This window comes from Somniosus microcephalus, chromosome 1, assembly GCF_052327205.1.
Source record: "Somniosus microcephalus isolate GS21.2 chromosome 1, FLI_Smic_1.0, whole genome shotgun sequence".
NCBI lineage: Eukaryota > Metazoa > Chordata > Chondrichthyes > Squaliformes > Somniosidae > Somniosus > Somniosus microcephalus.
The window spans coordinates 82,066,274-82,080,166 of NC_140987.1; the positions used below are offsets into that span (position 1 = coordinate 82,066,274).

The window sequence follows — 13,893 nt, forward strand, 5'->3', positions numbered from 1 at the left end:
AAGAGTGGTAAGCCTGAGGATTGGGAGGATTTTAGAATTCAGCAAAGGAGGACAAAGAAATTGATAAAGAAAGGGAAAATACAATATGAGAGTAAACTAGCGAGAGACATAAAAACAGACTGTAAAAGCTTCTATAGCTATGTAAAAAGGAAAAGGTCAGAGAAAGTAAATGCTTTCAGGCTGAGGCAGGAGAAAATATAATGGGGAATAAGGAAATGGCAGGGAAATTAAACAAATACTTTGTGTCTGACTTCACGGAAAATGACGCAAAAACCTTCCTGGAAATAGTGGAGAACCAAGGGTCTAGCAAGAATGAGGAACTGAAAGAAATTAGTATTAGTAAAAAAATAGTACTGCAGAAATTAATGAGACTGAAAGCCGTTAAATCCACTGGACCTGATGGCCTACATCCTAGGGTTTTGAAAGAGGTGTCTATAGAGATGGTGGATGCAACTGATGTCATTTTCCAAAATTCCATAGATTCTAGAACGGTTCCCGCAGATTGGAAGGTAGCAAATGTAACCCCACTATTTAAAAAAGGAGGGAGAGAGAAAACGGGAAACTACAGACCAGTTAGCCTGACATCAGTAGGGAAAATGCTAGAATTTATTATTAAGGACATGGTAACAGAGCACTTAGAAAATAATAATAGGATTGGGCAGAGTCAACACAGATTTATGAAAGGGAAATCATGTTTGATGAATCTGTTAAAGTTTTTTGAGGTTGTACCTAGCAGAATAGATGAGGGGGAACCAGTGAATGTGGTATATTTGGATTTTCAGAAGGCATTCGATAAGGTGCCACACAAGAGGTTATGAAACAAAATTAGGTCTTATGGGATTGGGGGTAATACACTAGCATGGATTGAGGATTGGTTAACGGATAGAAAACAGAGTAGCAATAAACGGGTCATTTTCGGGTTGGCAGGCCATAACTAGTGGGGTACCGCAAGGATCTGTGCTTGGGCCTCAGCTATTCACAATCTACATCAGTGATTTGGATGAGGGGACCAAATGTAATATATCCAAGTTTTCTGATAATACAAAGCTGGGTGGGAATGTAAGTTGTGAGGATACAAAGAGGCTTCAAGGGGATATAGACAAGCTAAGCGAGTGGGCAAGAACGTAGCAAATGGAATATAATGTGCAAAAATGTGAAGTTATCCACTTTGGTAGGAAAAATAGAAAAGCAGAGTTTTTTTAAATGGTGAGAGATTGGGAAATGTTGGTGTTCAGAGGGACCTGGATGTCCTTGTACCTGTACACGAATCACTGAAAGTTAACATGCAAGTACAGCAAGCAATTAGGAAAGCAAATGGTATGTTGACCTTTTATTACAAGAGAATTTGAGTATAAGAGTATAGACGTCTTACTGCAATTATATAGGGCCCTGGTGAGCCCACACCTGGAGTATTGTGTACATTTTTGGTCTCCTTACCTAAGGAAGGATATACTTGCAATAAAGGGAGTGCAACAAAGGTTCACCAGACTGATTCCTGGGATGGGGGGATTGTCCTTTGAGGAGAGATTGAGTAGTCTAGGCCTATATTCTCTAGAGTTTAGAAGAATGAGAGTTGATCTCATTGAAACATACAAAATACTTACAGGGCTCGACAGGGTAGATGCAGGGAGGATGTTTCCCCTCGCTGAGGCGTCTAGAACCAGGGGTCACGGTCTCCAAATAAGGGGTTGGCCATTTAGTACTGAGATGAGGAGAAATGTCTTCACTCAGAGGGTGGTGAATCTTTGGAATCCTCTACCCCAAAGAGGCTCAGTTGTTGAATATATTCAAGACAGATCGATAGATTTTTGGATATTAAGGGAATCAAGGGATATGGGGATAGCGCAGGAAAGTGGAGTTGAGGTAGATGATCAGCCATGATCTTATTGAATGGCGGAGCAGGCTCGAGGGGCCAAATGGCCTACTCTTGCTCCTATTTCTTATGTAAGATCTATGAAAGGGGAGTATGAAAAGAAACTAGCAAGGGATATCAAAATCAACACACAGAATTTTTACAATTATATTAGGAAAAAGAAGGTGGTCAGGAACAATGTTGACCCCTTAATACAGTAATATTGTCAATGATAAGGAAATGGTAGACATGTTGAATAATTACTTTGCATCAGTATTTACAGTAGAAGAAGAGAAATTTCATGCCAGAAATCCCAAAGAAACTAATAGTGAATCAGGGAGAGGGACTCAATAGATTTAACGTAAGCAAAATGAAGAAAATAATGGCACTAAAGAGTGACAATTCCCCAAACCAGATGGTTTCCATCCCAGGGTTTTAAAAGAAGTAGGTGAGCACATTGCAGATGCCGTAACTATAATCTTCTAAAGTTCTCTAGATTCAGGAACCGTCCCTTTAGATTGGAAAATTGAGCATGTCACTCTGCTACTTTAGAACGGCGAGAGGGGGAAACCAGAGAATTATAGACCAGTTAGCCTAACCATCTGTTGTCGGGAAATTACTAGAGTCTATAATTAAGGATAGGGTGACTGCACACGTTGAAAATTTTCAGCTGATCAGAGAGAGCCAGCATGAATTTGTGAAAGCTAAGTCATGCCTGACGAACCTGATTGAATTTTTTGAAGAGGTAACTAAAGTAGTGGACAGGGGAATGTCTATGGATGTTATTTATGTGGACTTCTAGAAGGCATTTGATGAAGTCCCGCATAAGAGCTGTTAACTATGGTTGAAGCCCTGGTTAGAAAACTGGTTGAGCGACAGGGGACAGAGAGCAGGGATAATGGGCAGGTACTCTAAGTGACCAGTGGTGTCCCACAGGGATCTGTCCTGGGGCCTCAGCTATTCACTATTTATTAACAACTTAGATGATGGCATAGAAAGCCACATATCCAAATTTGCTGATGATTCGAAGATAGGCGGCATTGTAGGCAGTGTAGATGAAAGCATAAAATTACAAAGGGATATTGATAGATTAAATGAATGGGCAAAACTGGGGAAAATGGATTTCAATGTAGACAAATGTGAGGTCATCCACTTTGGACCTAAAAAGCATAGAACAGGGTGCTTTCTAAATGGTGAAAAGCTAAAAACAATGGAGGTCCAAAGGGACTTTGGGGTGGGTGGGGGTTGGCGGAGGGGGAGAGTCCAGGTACATCGGTCATTAAAATGTCTTGAGCAGGTATAGAAAATAATCAGAAAGGATAATGGAATGCTAGCCTTTATATCGAGGACTAGAATACAAGGAGGTGAAATTTATGCTGCAGCTATACAAAGCCCTAGTTAGGCAAAACCTGGCGTACTGTAAGCAGTCCTGGGCACCACATCTTAGGAAGGATATATTGGCCTTGGAAGGTAGTGCAGCATAGGTTTACCAGAATGATACCTGGACTCCAAGGGTTAAATTATGAGAAGAGCTTACACAAATTAGGGTTGTATTCCCTAGAATTTAGAAGGTTAAGGGTTGATTTAATCTTAAGTTTTCAAGATACTAAAGGGAATAGATAGAGATAAACTAGGACTAGGGGGCATAGTCTAAAAATTAGAGCCAGACCTTTCAGGAGTGAAATTAGGAAACACTTCTACACACAAAGGGTGGTAAGTTTGGAACTCTCTTCCGCAAACTGCAATTGATGCTAGATCAATTGTTAATTTTAAATCTGAGATTGACAATTTTTGTTATCCAAAGGTATTAGGGAATGTGGGCCAAAGGTGGGTATATGGAGTTAGGTCGCAGATCAGCCATGATCTCATTGAATGGTGGAACAGGCTCAAAGGGCTAAATGGCCTATTCCTATGTTCCTATGTACACAAAGCCTGCCATATTCTGTGGGCGAAAGTATGTGAGCTGGTTCATTGGTTCATGACTTGCTCCTGCTCATGCAAGAAACATATTGATGGAGAGGTTTTTAAGTAAAAGCTTTTCCTATTGCAAGTCAAAATTGGTCTGCATTAGAACTTTGTTACCGAGCTAGAAGTGGGGCTGTATGGAAAGCAGTGGTAACACCTTGAGGGCCAATTTCATAAGCTTGAGTTGCCAACATCTGCTGACCACACATTGGGAAATCACGTGCAAGCTGCCCTCCATTTTTCATCCGTTAAGTCAAAACAGCGATGCTTTAGAAACCATGTCAGTTCCTGTGTCTGGTAGCACTGAAGCAGAACTTTGATGACTAGCAGGTTTATGACTCAAGCTGGAAGAGATTGTGAGAGCTTTGGAGGACCCGGAGCCTTCTGGGCATGTGAATTAGTGTGAAACGTTGCTTAGCTGATGTTTCCTGGAAACACGTTCTGCCTGAACAAAATACCTTCTCTAACCTGGACTTGGATGTGTTTATTTTGGAAACACTGGCGCTCAAGGTCTGTGGATATTGGGACAGTTGAACATGGACATTGTTGTCTGTAGAATACCTTCCAGTGAATCCAATAATCACATCTACCTGTTATGTTGCATGGAGCAGACTTCACACGTTTGTAAATGATACGTTGTAGGAAAACGGCATAAATGGGTGTCGCAAGTCTTGATCTAGGGCAGAATCAGTGACATTTGACATGCATCTTGAAACTAGAAGTTGACATGGACAGCAGATTGAAGATGCGTCAACCAAAACCAATCCAACCTTGTAGTGAAGTGTGAAAAATAACAGGTGTATAAGAGCCAATAGCTTTCAAAATTTGGCATGTTCACTGAACATACTGAACTTTTGGAAAACTATGGAGCACTGCTACAACCACTTCTACAGTACAAAACTTAGAATTTTTCAAGGTTAAAAAAAGCACAAATCATAGAAAATAAATGTCTTGTGTGTATAGTTAATTGTTTGTTACTAGCGGTGGTAAAAGAACTACGGATGTGATTGAGATTGAAGGCTCAACACAGTGGGGAAATCATCGGCACAAAATAGTAGTGCAGGTGTGCACAGTGTCTGTGGGTATTTTCTCCTACAGCCGCCCCACACCACCCTTCCAAACGGGTGATGACAAATCCTAATTGTAGAGGAAGGATGTCATTATAATCTGAGAGTAATACGCCATTAAATCCATCCTAGCCTGATTAATTTCCTAAACCCATTCCCCTAATTATTGTCGGGTTATAAAAGCAATTACCTTTGTTAAGTGCAGTTATTGAAAATAAGAAATGGAATCTATTTTCAAAAGATGAATACAACTTTATTTTTTTAAATAATAAACTTGATAGATAATGGGCTAATCGTGTGGTAGAGAGAGTCAGGATACTGTACTATCACTTCAATGACCTGAGTTTAGACTCGAGTGCAAAATGATTGGCTCTTTCTGACAGCCATAAAGGTTGTGTGTCTGGGCAAACTCTACCCTAGTGGGTGTGAACCTACAGAACAAACATGCCTAAGGTCCAGCGCAAACTTCTGCAACATGGACCTTTTGGACCCTGTCCCAACTCTGTCCAGGGCAGGTTATGAGCCCCTTTTGTTGCCAGCTTCAGATGGACTATATGGAGCATGATGCAAACATTTTTGACAGCCTTCGATATTAGGCCTACATTTTTTATTATTCGTTCCTGGGATGTGGGTGTCGCTGGCAAGGCCAGCATTTATTGCCCATCCTAATTGCCCTTGAGAAGGTGGTAGCGAACCGCCACCTTGAACCTTTGCAGTCCGCGTAGTGAAGGTACTCCCATAGTGCTGTTGGGGAGGGTGTTCCAGGATTTTGACCCAGCAACGATGAAGGGAACGGCGATATACTTCCAAGTCAGGATGGTGCGAGACTTGGAGGGGAACTTGGAGGTGGTCGTCTACCCATACGTCTGCTGCCCTTGTTCTTCTAGGTAGTAGAGGTTGAAGGCTTGGGAGGTGCTGTTGAAAAAGACTTGGCAAGTTGCTGCAGTGCATCCTGTAGATGGTACACACTGCAGCCATGGTGCGCTGGTGGTGGGGGGAGTGAATGTTTAAGGTGGTGGATGGAGTGCCAATCAAGCGGGTTGGTTTGTCCTGGATGGTGTCGAGCTTCTTGAGTGTTGTTGGAACTGCACTCATCCGGGCAAGTGGAAAGTATTCCATCACACTCCTAACTTGTGCCTTGTAGATGGTGGAAAGATTTTGGGGAGTCAGGAGGTGAGACACTCTTCGCAGAATACCCAGCCTCTGACCTGCTCTTGTAGCCACAGTATTTATGTGGCTGGTCCAGCAGGGTTTCTGGTCAATGGTGATCCCAGGAATGTTGATGGTGGGGGATTTGATGATAGTAATGCCATTGAACGTCATGGGGTGGTGGTTAGACTCTCTCTTGTTGGCGATGATCATTGCCTGGCACTTATGTGGTGGAAATGTTACTTGCCACTTATCAGCCTAAGCCTGAATGTCATCCAGTTCTTGCTTCATGCGGGCATGAACTGTTTCATTATCTGAGGAGTTACGAATGGAACTGGATACTGTGCAGTCATCAGCAAACATACCATACCCACTTCTGACCTTTTATGATGGAGGGAATGTTATTGATGAAGCAGCTGAAGATGGTTGGGCCTAGGACACTGCCCTGAGGAACTCCTGCAGCGATGTCCTGAGATGATTGGCCTCCAACAACCACAACCATCTCCCTTTTGTGCTAGGTATGACACCAGCAGTGGAGAGTTTTTGCCTTGATTCCCATTGACTTCAATTTTACTAGGGCTCCTTGATGCCACACATGGTCAAATGCTGCCTTGAGGTCAAAGACAGTCACTCTCACCTCACCTCTGGAATTCAGCTCTTTTGTCCATGTTTCGACCAAGTCTGTAATGAGATCTGGAGGTGAGTGGTGCTGGTGGAACCCAAACTGAGTATCATTGAGCAAGTTATTGGTGAGTAAGTGCCGCTTGATAGCACTGTCGACGACTCCTTCCATCACTTTGCTGATGATTGAAAGTAGACTGATGGGGTTAATTGGTTGGATTGGATTTGTCCCTTTTGTGGACAAGTCATACCTGGGCAGTTTTCCACATTGTCAGGTGGATGCCAGTGTTGCAGCTGCACTGGAACAGCTTGGCTAGTTCTGGAGCACAAGCCTTCAGCACGACAGCCGGGTTGAAGTTGGGGCCCATAGCCTTTGCTGTATCCAGTGCGCTCAGCTGTTTCTTGATATCACGTGGAGTGAATCGAATTGGCTGAAGACTGGCTTCTGTGATGGTGGGGACCTCGGGAGTAGGCCGATATGGATCATCCACTCGGCACTTCTGGCTTCAGCCCTTTGCACTTGCGTGCTGGGCTCCATCATCATTGAGGTTGGGGATGTTCATGGAGCCTCCTCCTCCCGTTAGTTGTTTAATTGTCCACTACCATTTACGACTGGCTGTGGCAGAACTGCAGAGCTTTGATCTGATCCGTTGGCTGTGGGATCGCTTAGCTCTGTCTATAGCATGCTGCTTCCGCTGTTTAGCATGCATGTAGTCCTGTGTTGCAGCTTCCCCAGGTTGGCACCTCATTTTTAGGTACGCCTGGTGCTGCTCCTGGCATACTCTTCTGCATTCCTCATTGAACCAGCATTGTTCCCCTGACTTGATGGTAATGGTAGAGTGAGGGATAGGCCAGGCCATGAGGCTGCAGATTGTTGGTGGAACAATTTTGCTGCTGTTGCTGATGGCCCACAGTGCCTCTTGGATGCCCAGTTTTGAGCTGCTAGATCTGTTCTGAATCTATCCCATTTAGCACGTTGGTAGTGCCACACAACACGATGGAGGATGTCCCCAGTGTGAAGATGGGACTTCATCTCCACAAGGACTGTGCGGTGGTCACTGTTACCAAATACTGTCATGACCGATGCATCTGCGACAAGTAGATTGTTGAGGATGAGGTCAAGTTGGTTTTTCCCTCCTGTTGGTTCTCTCACCACCTGCCGCAGGCCCAGTCTGGCAGCAAGGCCCTTCAGAACTTAGCCAGCTCGTTCAGTAGTGGTACTACCGAGCCACTCTTGGTGATGGACATTGAAGTCCCCCACCCAGAGCACAATTCTGTGCCCTTGCTACCCTCAGTGCTTCTTCCAAGAGGTGTTCAACATGGAGGAGTACTGATTCATCAGCTGAGGGAGGGTGGTAGGTAGTAATCAGCAGGCGGTTTCCTTGCCCATGTTTGACCTGATGCCATGAGACTTCATGGGGTCCAGAGTCACTCCCTCCTGACTGTATACCACTGTGCCGCCACCTCTGGTGGATCTATCCTGCTGGTGGGACAGGACACACCCAGGGATAGTGCTGGAGGAGTCTGGGACATTGGCTGAAAGGTATGATTCTGTGAGTATGACTGTCAGGCTTGTTGCTTGATTAGTCTGCGGGACAGCTCTCCCTATTTTGGCACAAGTCCCCAGATGTTAGTGAAGAGGACTTTGCAGGGTTGACTGGGCTGGGTGTGCCGTTGTCATGTCCGAAGCTGAGGCCGAGTTCAGTGCTGGGTGGTCTGTCTGGTTTTATTCTTATTTTCATAATGGTTTGGTACAACTGAGTGGCGTGCTAGGCCATTTCAGAAGGCAGTTAAGAGTCAACCGCATTGCTGAGAGTCTGGAGTCACATCGGCCAGACCAGGTAAAGACAGCAGATTTCCTTCCCTAAAGGACCCAACCCTTTATCAACAGACTTCACTCATATGCCATCATGCAAAGTAGTAGTCTAGATCAAGAGCATTATACTGAACCTACACAAGAGACAGGATTATATTCATTCATTTTCTGGCACTCCATACCACAAGGCCAGATCCAAGTCACAAGCAGAAAACCCTGTATTGTATCACAACTCCATTGGAAAATAAGAGGAGCTGAGCTTGAGACTATCCTCCATTTAATCCAGGTTTCCCTCATCGCACATTACCTGTAAACAGTAGCTACTTCTATATCCAGGCAGATGTTATTTTTCCAGGTGGTACTCCTTGATGAACACCATTTTAGTTTCTCAGCAGTCCCCGTCACACTGGCAGTGGTTTTGGGGTTGCGGGGGAGACTGATTACAACAGGCCAGAGTTCTATGAAATTTTAATGAGAATGGTGAGATTCATTGGCTTCTCTCTCTTTGTAATTTGCTTAAGTATCCAGCTCCCTTTCATAAGGCAGCTCTAGTATTTTTTTCCAATTTTATGCATATGCCGATTGTTGGAAGCTCTTTTGCTATGGAGAGCACCATTGTTGAACCTAATTTTGTCTTCACTCTGAAGTCCAACAGTGATCACTGGATAGCAATTGGGCATTAGAACTTTTCCTAATAGAGAATTTTTGTTTAGCTACAACATGGAATGCCTTACTGTAAAACATTGCTGAAAGCACAATCCATAATACAGTTTCTAAAAGGGAAGTGGTTAAAGAATTTATTTTAATGATATGGGGAAATGGCCTTAAGAGATCCAATACAAGTGTGATGGGCCAAATGGCCACCTTGTGTGCTGTGAAATTCTATATTATGGATTAGTTTTGTGATCCTTTTCATTAGAATTGTCTAGTATATTGTGTTTACTATAAAATGTTTACTGTATACATAGGGAAGAAGGAAAATGGCAACTGAAAATGGTCAGTTTTGTTGTACTTGCCGGTTAATGAAACTGTCCTCAGTTTGATCCAGATTCCCCCCCTCACATCGCTTTTCTCTTGCCAGACAGTTGGTCATCCTTTTCCGAGTGGGTTTTCCTCAATGACTACCATGTTAATTGTTTTTCTGCTGGTTACTCTTCGTCACTGGTACTTTTAGCTGGTTTGGTTTGTTCACATTTAGTCAACTGAATATTTGATTAGTAATTTAACAGAAAAATGGTTATTTGAGCCAATCTTGATTATTTTTAATCCTATGGATATGTAATGCCTTGGCTGTGTAATTCCCTGTGGTGAGGCACCTCTGAGGCTGCACTTTCAGGATGTCTTTGAAACATATGCTATGCATGCTTGTTAGATGCAAGACATTTAATTACAGATTTTATACATTTCAGTGAGGTTCACCTTTTAAATACGGCTGAATTAATGGAGGAATTTTTTTTAAATTTCAGCCAAGGGCATTGTACCATGAATGATTTCCCAGTCTCTGAACAGTAACTATTTCTGTACTTGTGTTTTTTTGTGCAGATTCATCAGGGCACGGTTCCTGTCTCGTATACTGTTACTACTGTAGCACCACATGGGATCCCACTTTGCACAGGACAGCACATCCCAGCATGTAACACACAAGTTCCAGGATGTTCAGTCGTATTTAGTGGACAGCATTATCCTGTGTGCAGTGTACCTCCTCCGGTCAGTATTTACATTGTCACTCCCAATATCACAGGAGTAGGACATGTACATTTTCATGGATACTCGTATGTTCTTAATCATTGATTCATAAAACAAGTTCTAATAATTTGAATGAAGGCCAATAAATTTGAACTACAACATATTGCAGAAAACTGTTGGGTGCTCTGTGGCAATTATTCTGTAGGTTAGCACTTCTCATGCAACCTAGATCTAAGTTGAGAAGTTTGAGAGGCACAAGATTTTCTGCACACAACACCACCACCCCCAATTTCCATCAGTAACAGGGTAGTCGGAGACCAGAGATGGTTTAAGGAATCGCTCTGTTGGCTGGTGTCCCCTGCCACTTCCAGGGTCTCCAACCAGAAGTGGCAACAGACGTTGAATACATCCACTCATATTTTGGCATGGTTTAAGTTGAAGACTAATGACGTGAAAACATCTGATGTGTTTCCTCAGAAACATCTCGTCAGTACTGATTGGCAGGACTGCCTCACGTTCCGTGAGTTCAGCATTTCCTAAGCAGCAGGACGGGCTTAAAATTTAAAGGGGTCTAGAGCAGAACAATGGATCGTACTGGACAAAACAGGGATTGTAAAAAGTTAAAATAGTTAAATTTTTTCCTTCTGGCACCAACCACACTGTGCTAGCTCTGCAACCAATCTCTTTCCCCCCCCCGCCACACCTCCACCCCTGAGGCGGGTGACATGGCAGCAGTACAGGTACTCCTAGGCACCCACTACCAACATGCTGTAGGCATTGCTCACTGGGACATACTGGCACAAAGTTTCCGGCAGATTTTAAGAAATAATAATTGAGATACTCGGACACCTGTGTGATTGGTCTTGAAACCTGTTTTATCGAAACACTTTATATAAAAAAAAAAAAAAATGTAATAAATTTAACATTTTTTTTAAACACGTCAAAATCCCTACAACATAGATCAGCTTTGTAAAGATTCCAGCTCATGTCTTAAAGGGTGGGGGTGGAAATTCACAGTGGGTCGCATGGTCTGGTGACATGCAGTTTGTGCATGTGCAAGACTCTAATCTCTAGTATCCAGATTAGTGAGGGCTGGAAAGTACTAATTATGATTGCTGCAGCATTTGCTTTTACATGCATTGGGCAGGTGATTGCCCAGAGAAAGTTACTGCCAAAGAGTTTTGATGTTTTTGTCATTTCATATAAATGGAGCTAGAGTCACTATCTGTCTACATAATTACCAACATTCAATTTGGGTCGTCTCCTGGCAACCTGTTCAGTCTTCTACCTTCTAGCAGTTTTTTGATCTGAGGAAACCACATAGCCATTTGTCTAATCAATCATGATTACTATGGACAAGTCCCCACTTGCTGTGAACTTCTGATCTGTCTTCAATCACCGCCCGCCCCTCCCCACCCCAATCCCATGGTCACCTCTTGTTTGGTCCATCTCATAGTGAGACACAGGTCAGGCCCCAAGTTCCTGCTCCTTCCACAATCTGAGACGAGGGGACTTTGCCATTGCCTGAGGCTAGGCCTTGAGAGCTTCCCATTGCCAACGGCTGGACCCTGAGACCCTTCTGCTGCCCCAAGTAACAGTATTGCCAGTAGCAGCTCTTATCTCAGAGGGTTTTTATTTTTAACCCCTTCTTTAGCAACCGCACTCCTTTCATTCCTTGCTGTCGTTCTGCCGCGATCAAACTCCATGTGCTCCATTGCTGCCTTTTCCTCACCTGGCATCATCAGGGAAAGGCAGTTGGCTCGCACACACCAGCCAAGATTTGGAAGGAGAATTGGCACACAGGACTGCAGAGCAACAGTGGGATGTTTTTTAAAAAGACAGCAAAGGTACAGAATAAGTATATTCCATTAAAAGAGAAGAAAACTGCTAGTGGTTTTAGGATACCACAGATAAATAGAGATTAGAAACCAATTATAATTGAAGATGACCTATGAGGATTATTAGAATAATAATGAAAAAAGTTTACTGAGAATATAAAAAATAAGAGTTTAAGAGCAGGATAAGGAAAGCTAAGAGGGAGTATGAGGAAACAAGTTCAAAAAACATCTGAAGGAATATAAGTATATCAGTAAAAAGAGAATTGTTAAAAATGTGGAGGGACCCGCAGAGAGAAGAGAATTGTCAGTGTGTAGAAGATCAAAAAGTGGCGGAGATAATTAATAAGTATTCCACATCAGTCTTTACTAAAGAGAAGGATATCGGAGAGGGGGGTGAATCCTGAAGTGGTTGAGAGCGAAATGAGCGATATTGTGATGGATAAAGGGACATTTTTTAGATAAGTTAGTTTAGCTAAAGATAGACAAAGTGCCAGGGCCCGACGGATTGCATCCTGAGGGAAATGATGGAGGAAATTGCAGAGTCTAGAAATTATACTTCAGGGCTCTGTTGAGTGTGGATGTGTGTCAGAGGACTAAAGATTGTCCAGTGTCGTACCCATTTTTAAAAGGGAGACAGAGCTAATCCAGGTGATTACAGCCCAGTTAAGTTAACCATCTGTGGTAGGGAAAATTCTAGAGTCTGTAATTAAGGATGAAATGACCATGTATATCTAAATAAAGAGAAAATAATAAGTTGCCAGCACAGATTTCAAAAGATCCGATCATGATCGTCAAGCCTCATAGATTTCTTGAGGAGGTTACAGACATGGTAAATGGGGAGATACAGTAGATGTAGTGTACATGGACTAGGAAAGCCTTTGACAAGATGTACCATATGGGAGATTACTAGAGAAGGTTAAGGGATATGGAATTAGGGAGAATTTAGCAAACTGGGTTTAAAAATTGGTTTGAAGGGAGAAAACAGTAGGAGTTAAAGGCAGTTTTTCAGAATGGTTGAAAATGGGTAGTGGTGTCCCACAGGGTTTAGTTCTGAGGCCACATAGGTTTAGAGGGAGTGGTGTTGAAATTTTCAGATGATGCCAAAATATGAGATCGAATATAAAAGCCAAGACATAAGGATGAGCCTATATACAACTGTAATAAGACCTGTTAAAACGAGGATGCTGCCTGGTATAAGGAAATACAAATACGAAGAAAGACTTGAAAAATTAGCACTTTTTTAGATATTACGGGGTGATATGATAGAAGTGTTTAAAATTATGAAAGGATGGGATCGGGTAGATAGAGGGGTCAGGCATGAGGGGCCATAGATACAAGATTAAATGTGAGTGATTTGGAACAAGGGCAAGGGAGACTTCTTTACAGAGAGTTGTGAGGATGTAAAATTCACTTACAGGGTTAGTGGTTGAAACAGGGTTAGTGGTTGAGGCAGAAACTATGTTAATATTCAAGATTAGATTCGATAGGTGGATGACGGAAAAGGGGATAAAGGGATGTGGAAACATGGGTAAATGTAATTAGAACCATTTGCTTGTGTGGAGGGTAAATAACTGATATGGGCTGGTTGGGCCTGTTTCCATGTTGTAACTTTCATGTATTTCTATGTTTCAAATGCCTCAATACTCCTAGCTCACTGACGACTTAAAATGAGCCAAAAATATACCACAATGACTGACATTACTAAATGAGAGCTACTTAATTTACAGAGTTTCTCCAAGCCACACAAAAAGGGCTCTCATATGGGCCTTCATCTTATTTTTTCCTGGAGGCTGGCTTAGGGCAGGAAGTTGAGATGATGGGTTCTTTGTTCCGGACTGAACAGATGTGCCTGGCTTAGCTCTTTATGGAATCAGGCACTGTCTACTGCTGCGTGGTTAG

The 13,893-nt window shown here is 42.9% G+C and overlaps 1 protein-coding gene across 3 annotated transcripts in view; it reads left to right on the forward strand.

Annotated features, from left to right (window-relative positions):
- Positions 1-13,893, forward strand: part of rnf38 (ring finger protein 38) — a 271,228-nt gene that overhangs the window by 195,510 nt on the left and 61,825 nt on the right. For all 3 annotated transcript variants that reach the window (XM_085983718.1, XM_085983721.1, XM_085983725.1), the window contains exon 5: positions 10,013-10,177. In XM_085983718.1, the coding sequence (XP_085839844.1) occupies positions 10,013-10,177 (165 nt within the window). The remainder of the gene's footprint in view (positions 1-10,012; positions 10,178-13,893) is intronic.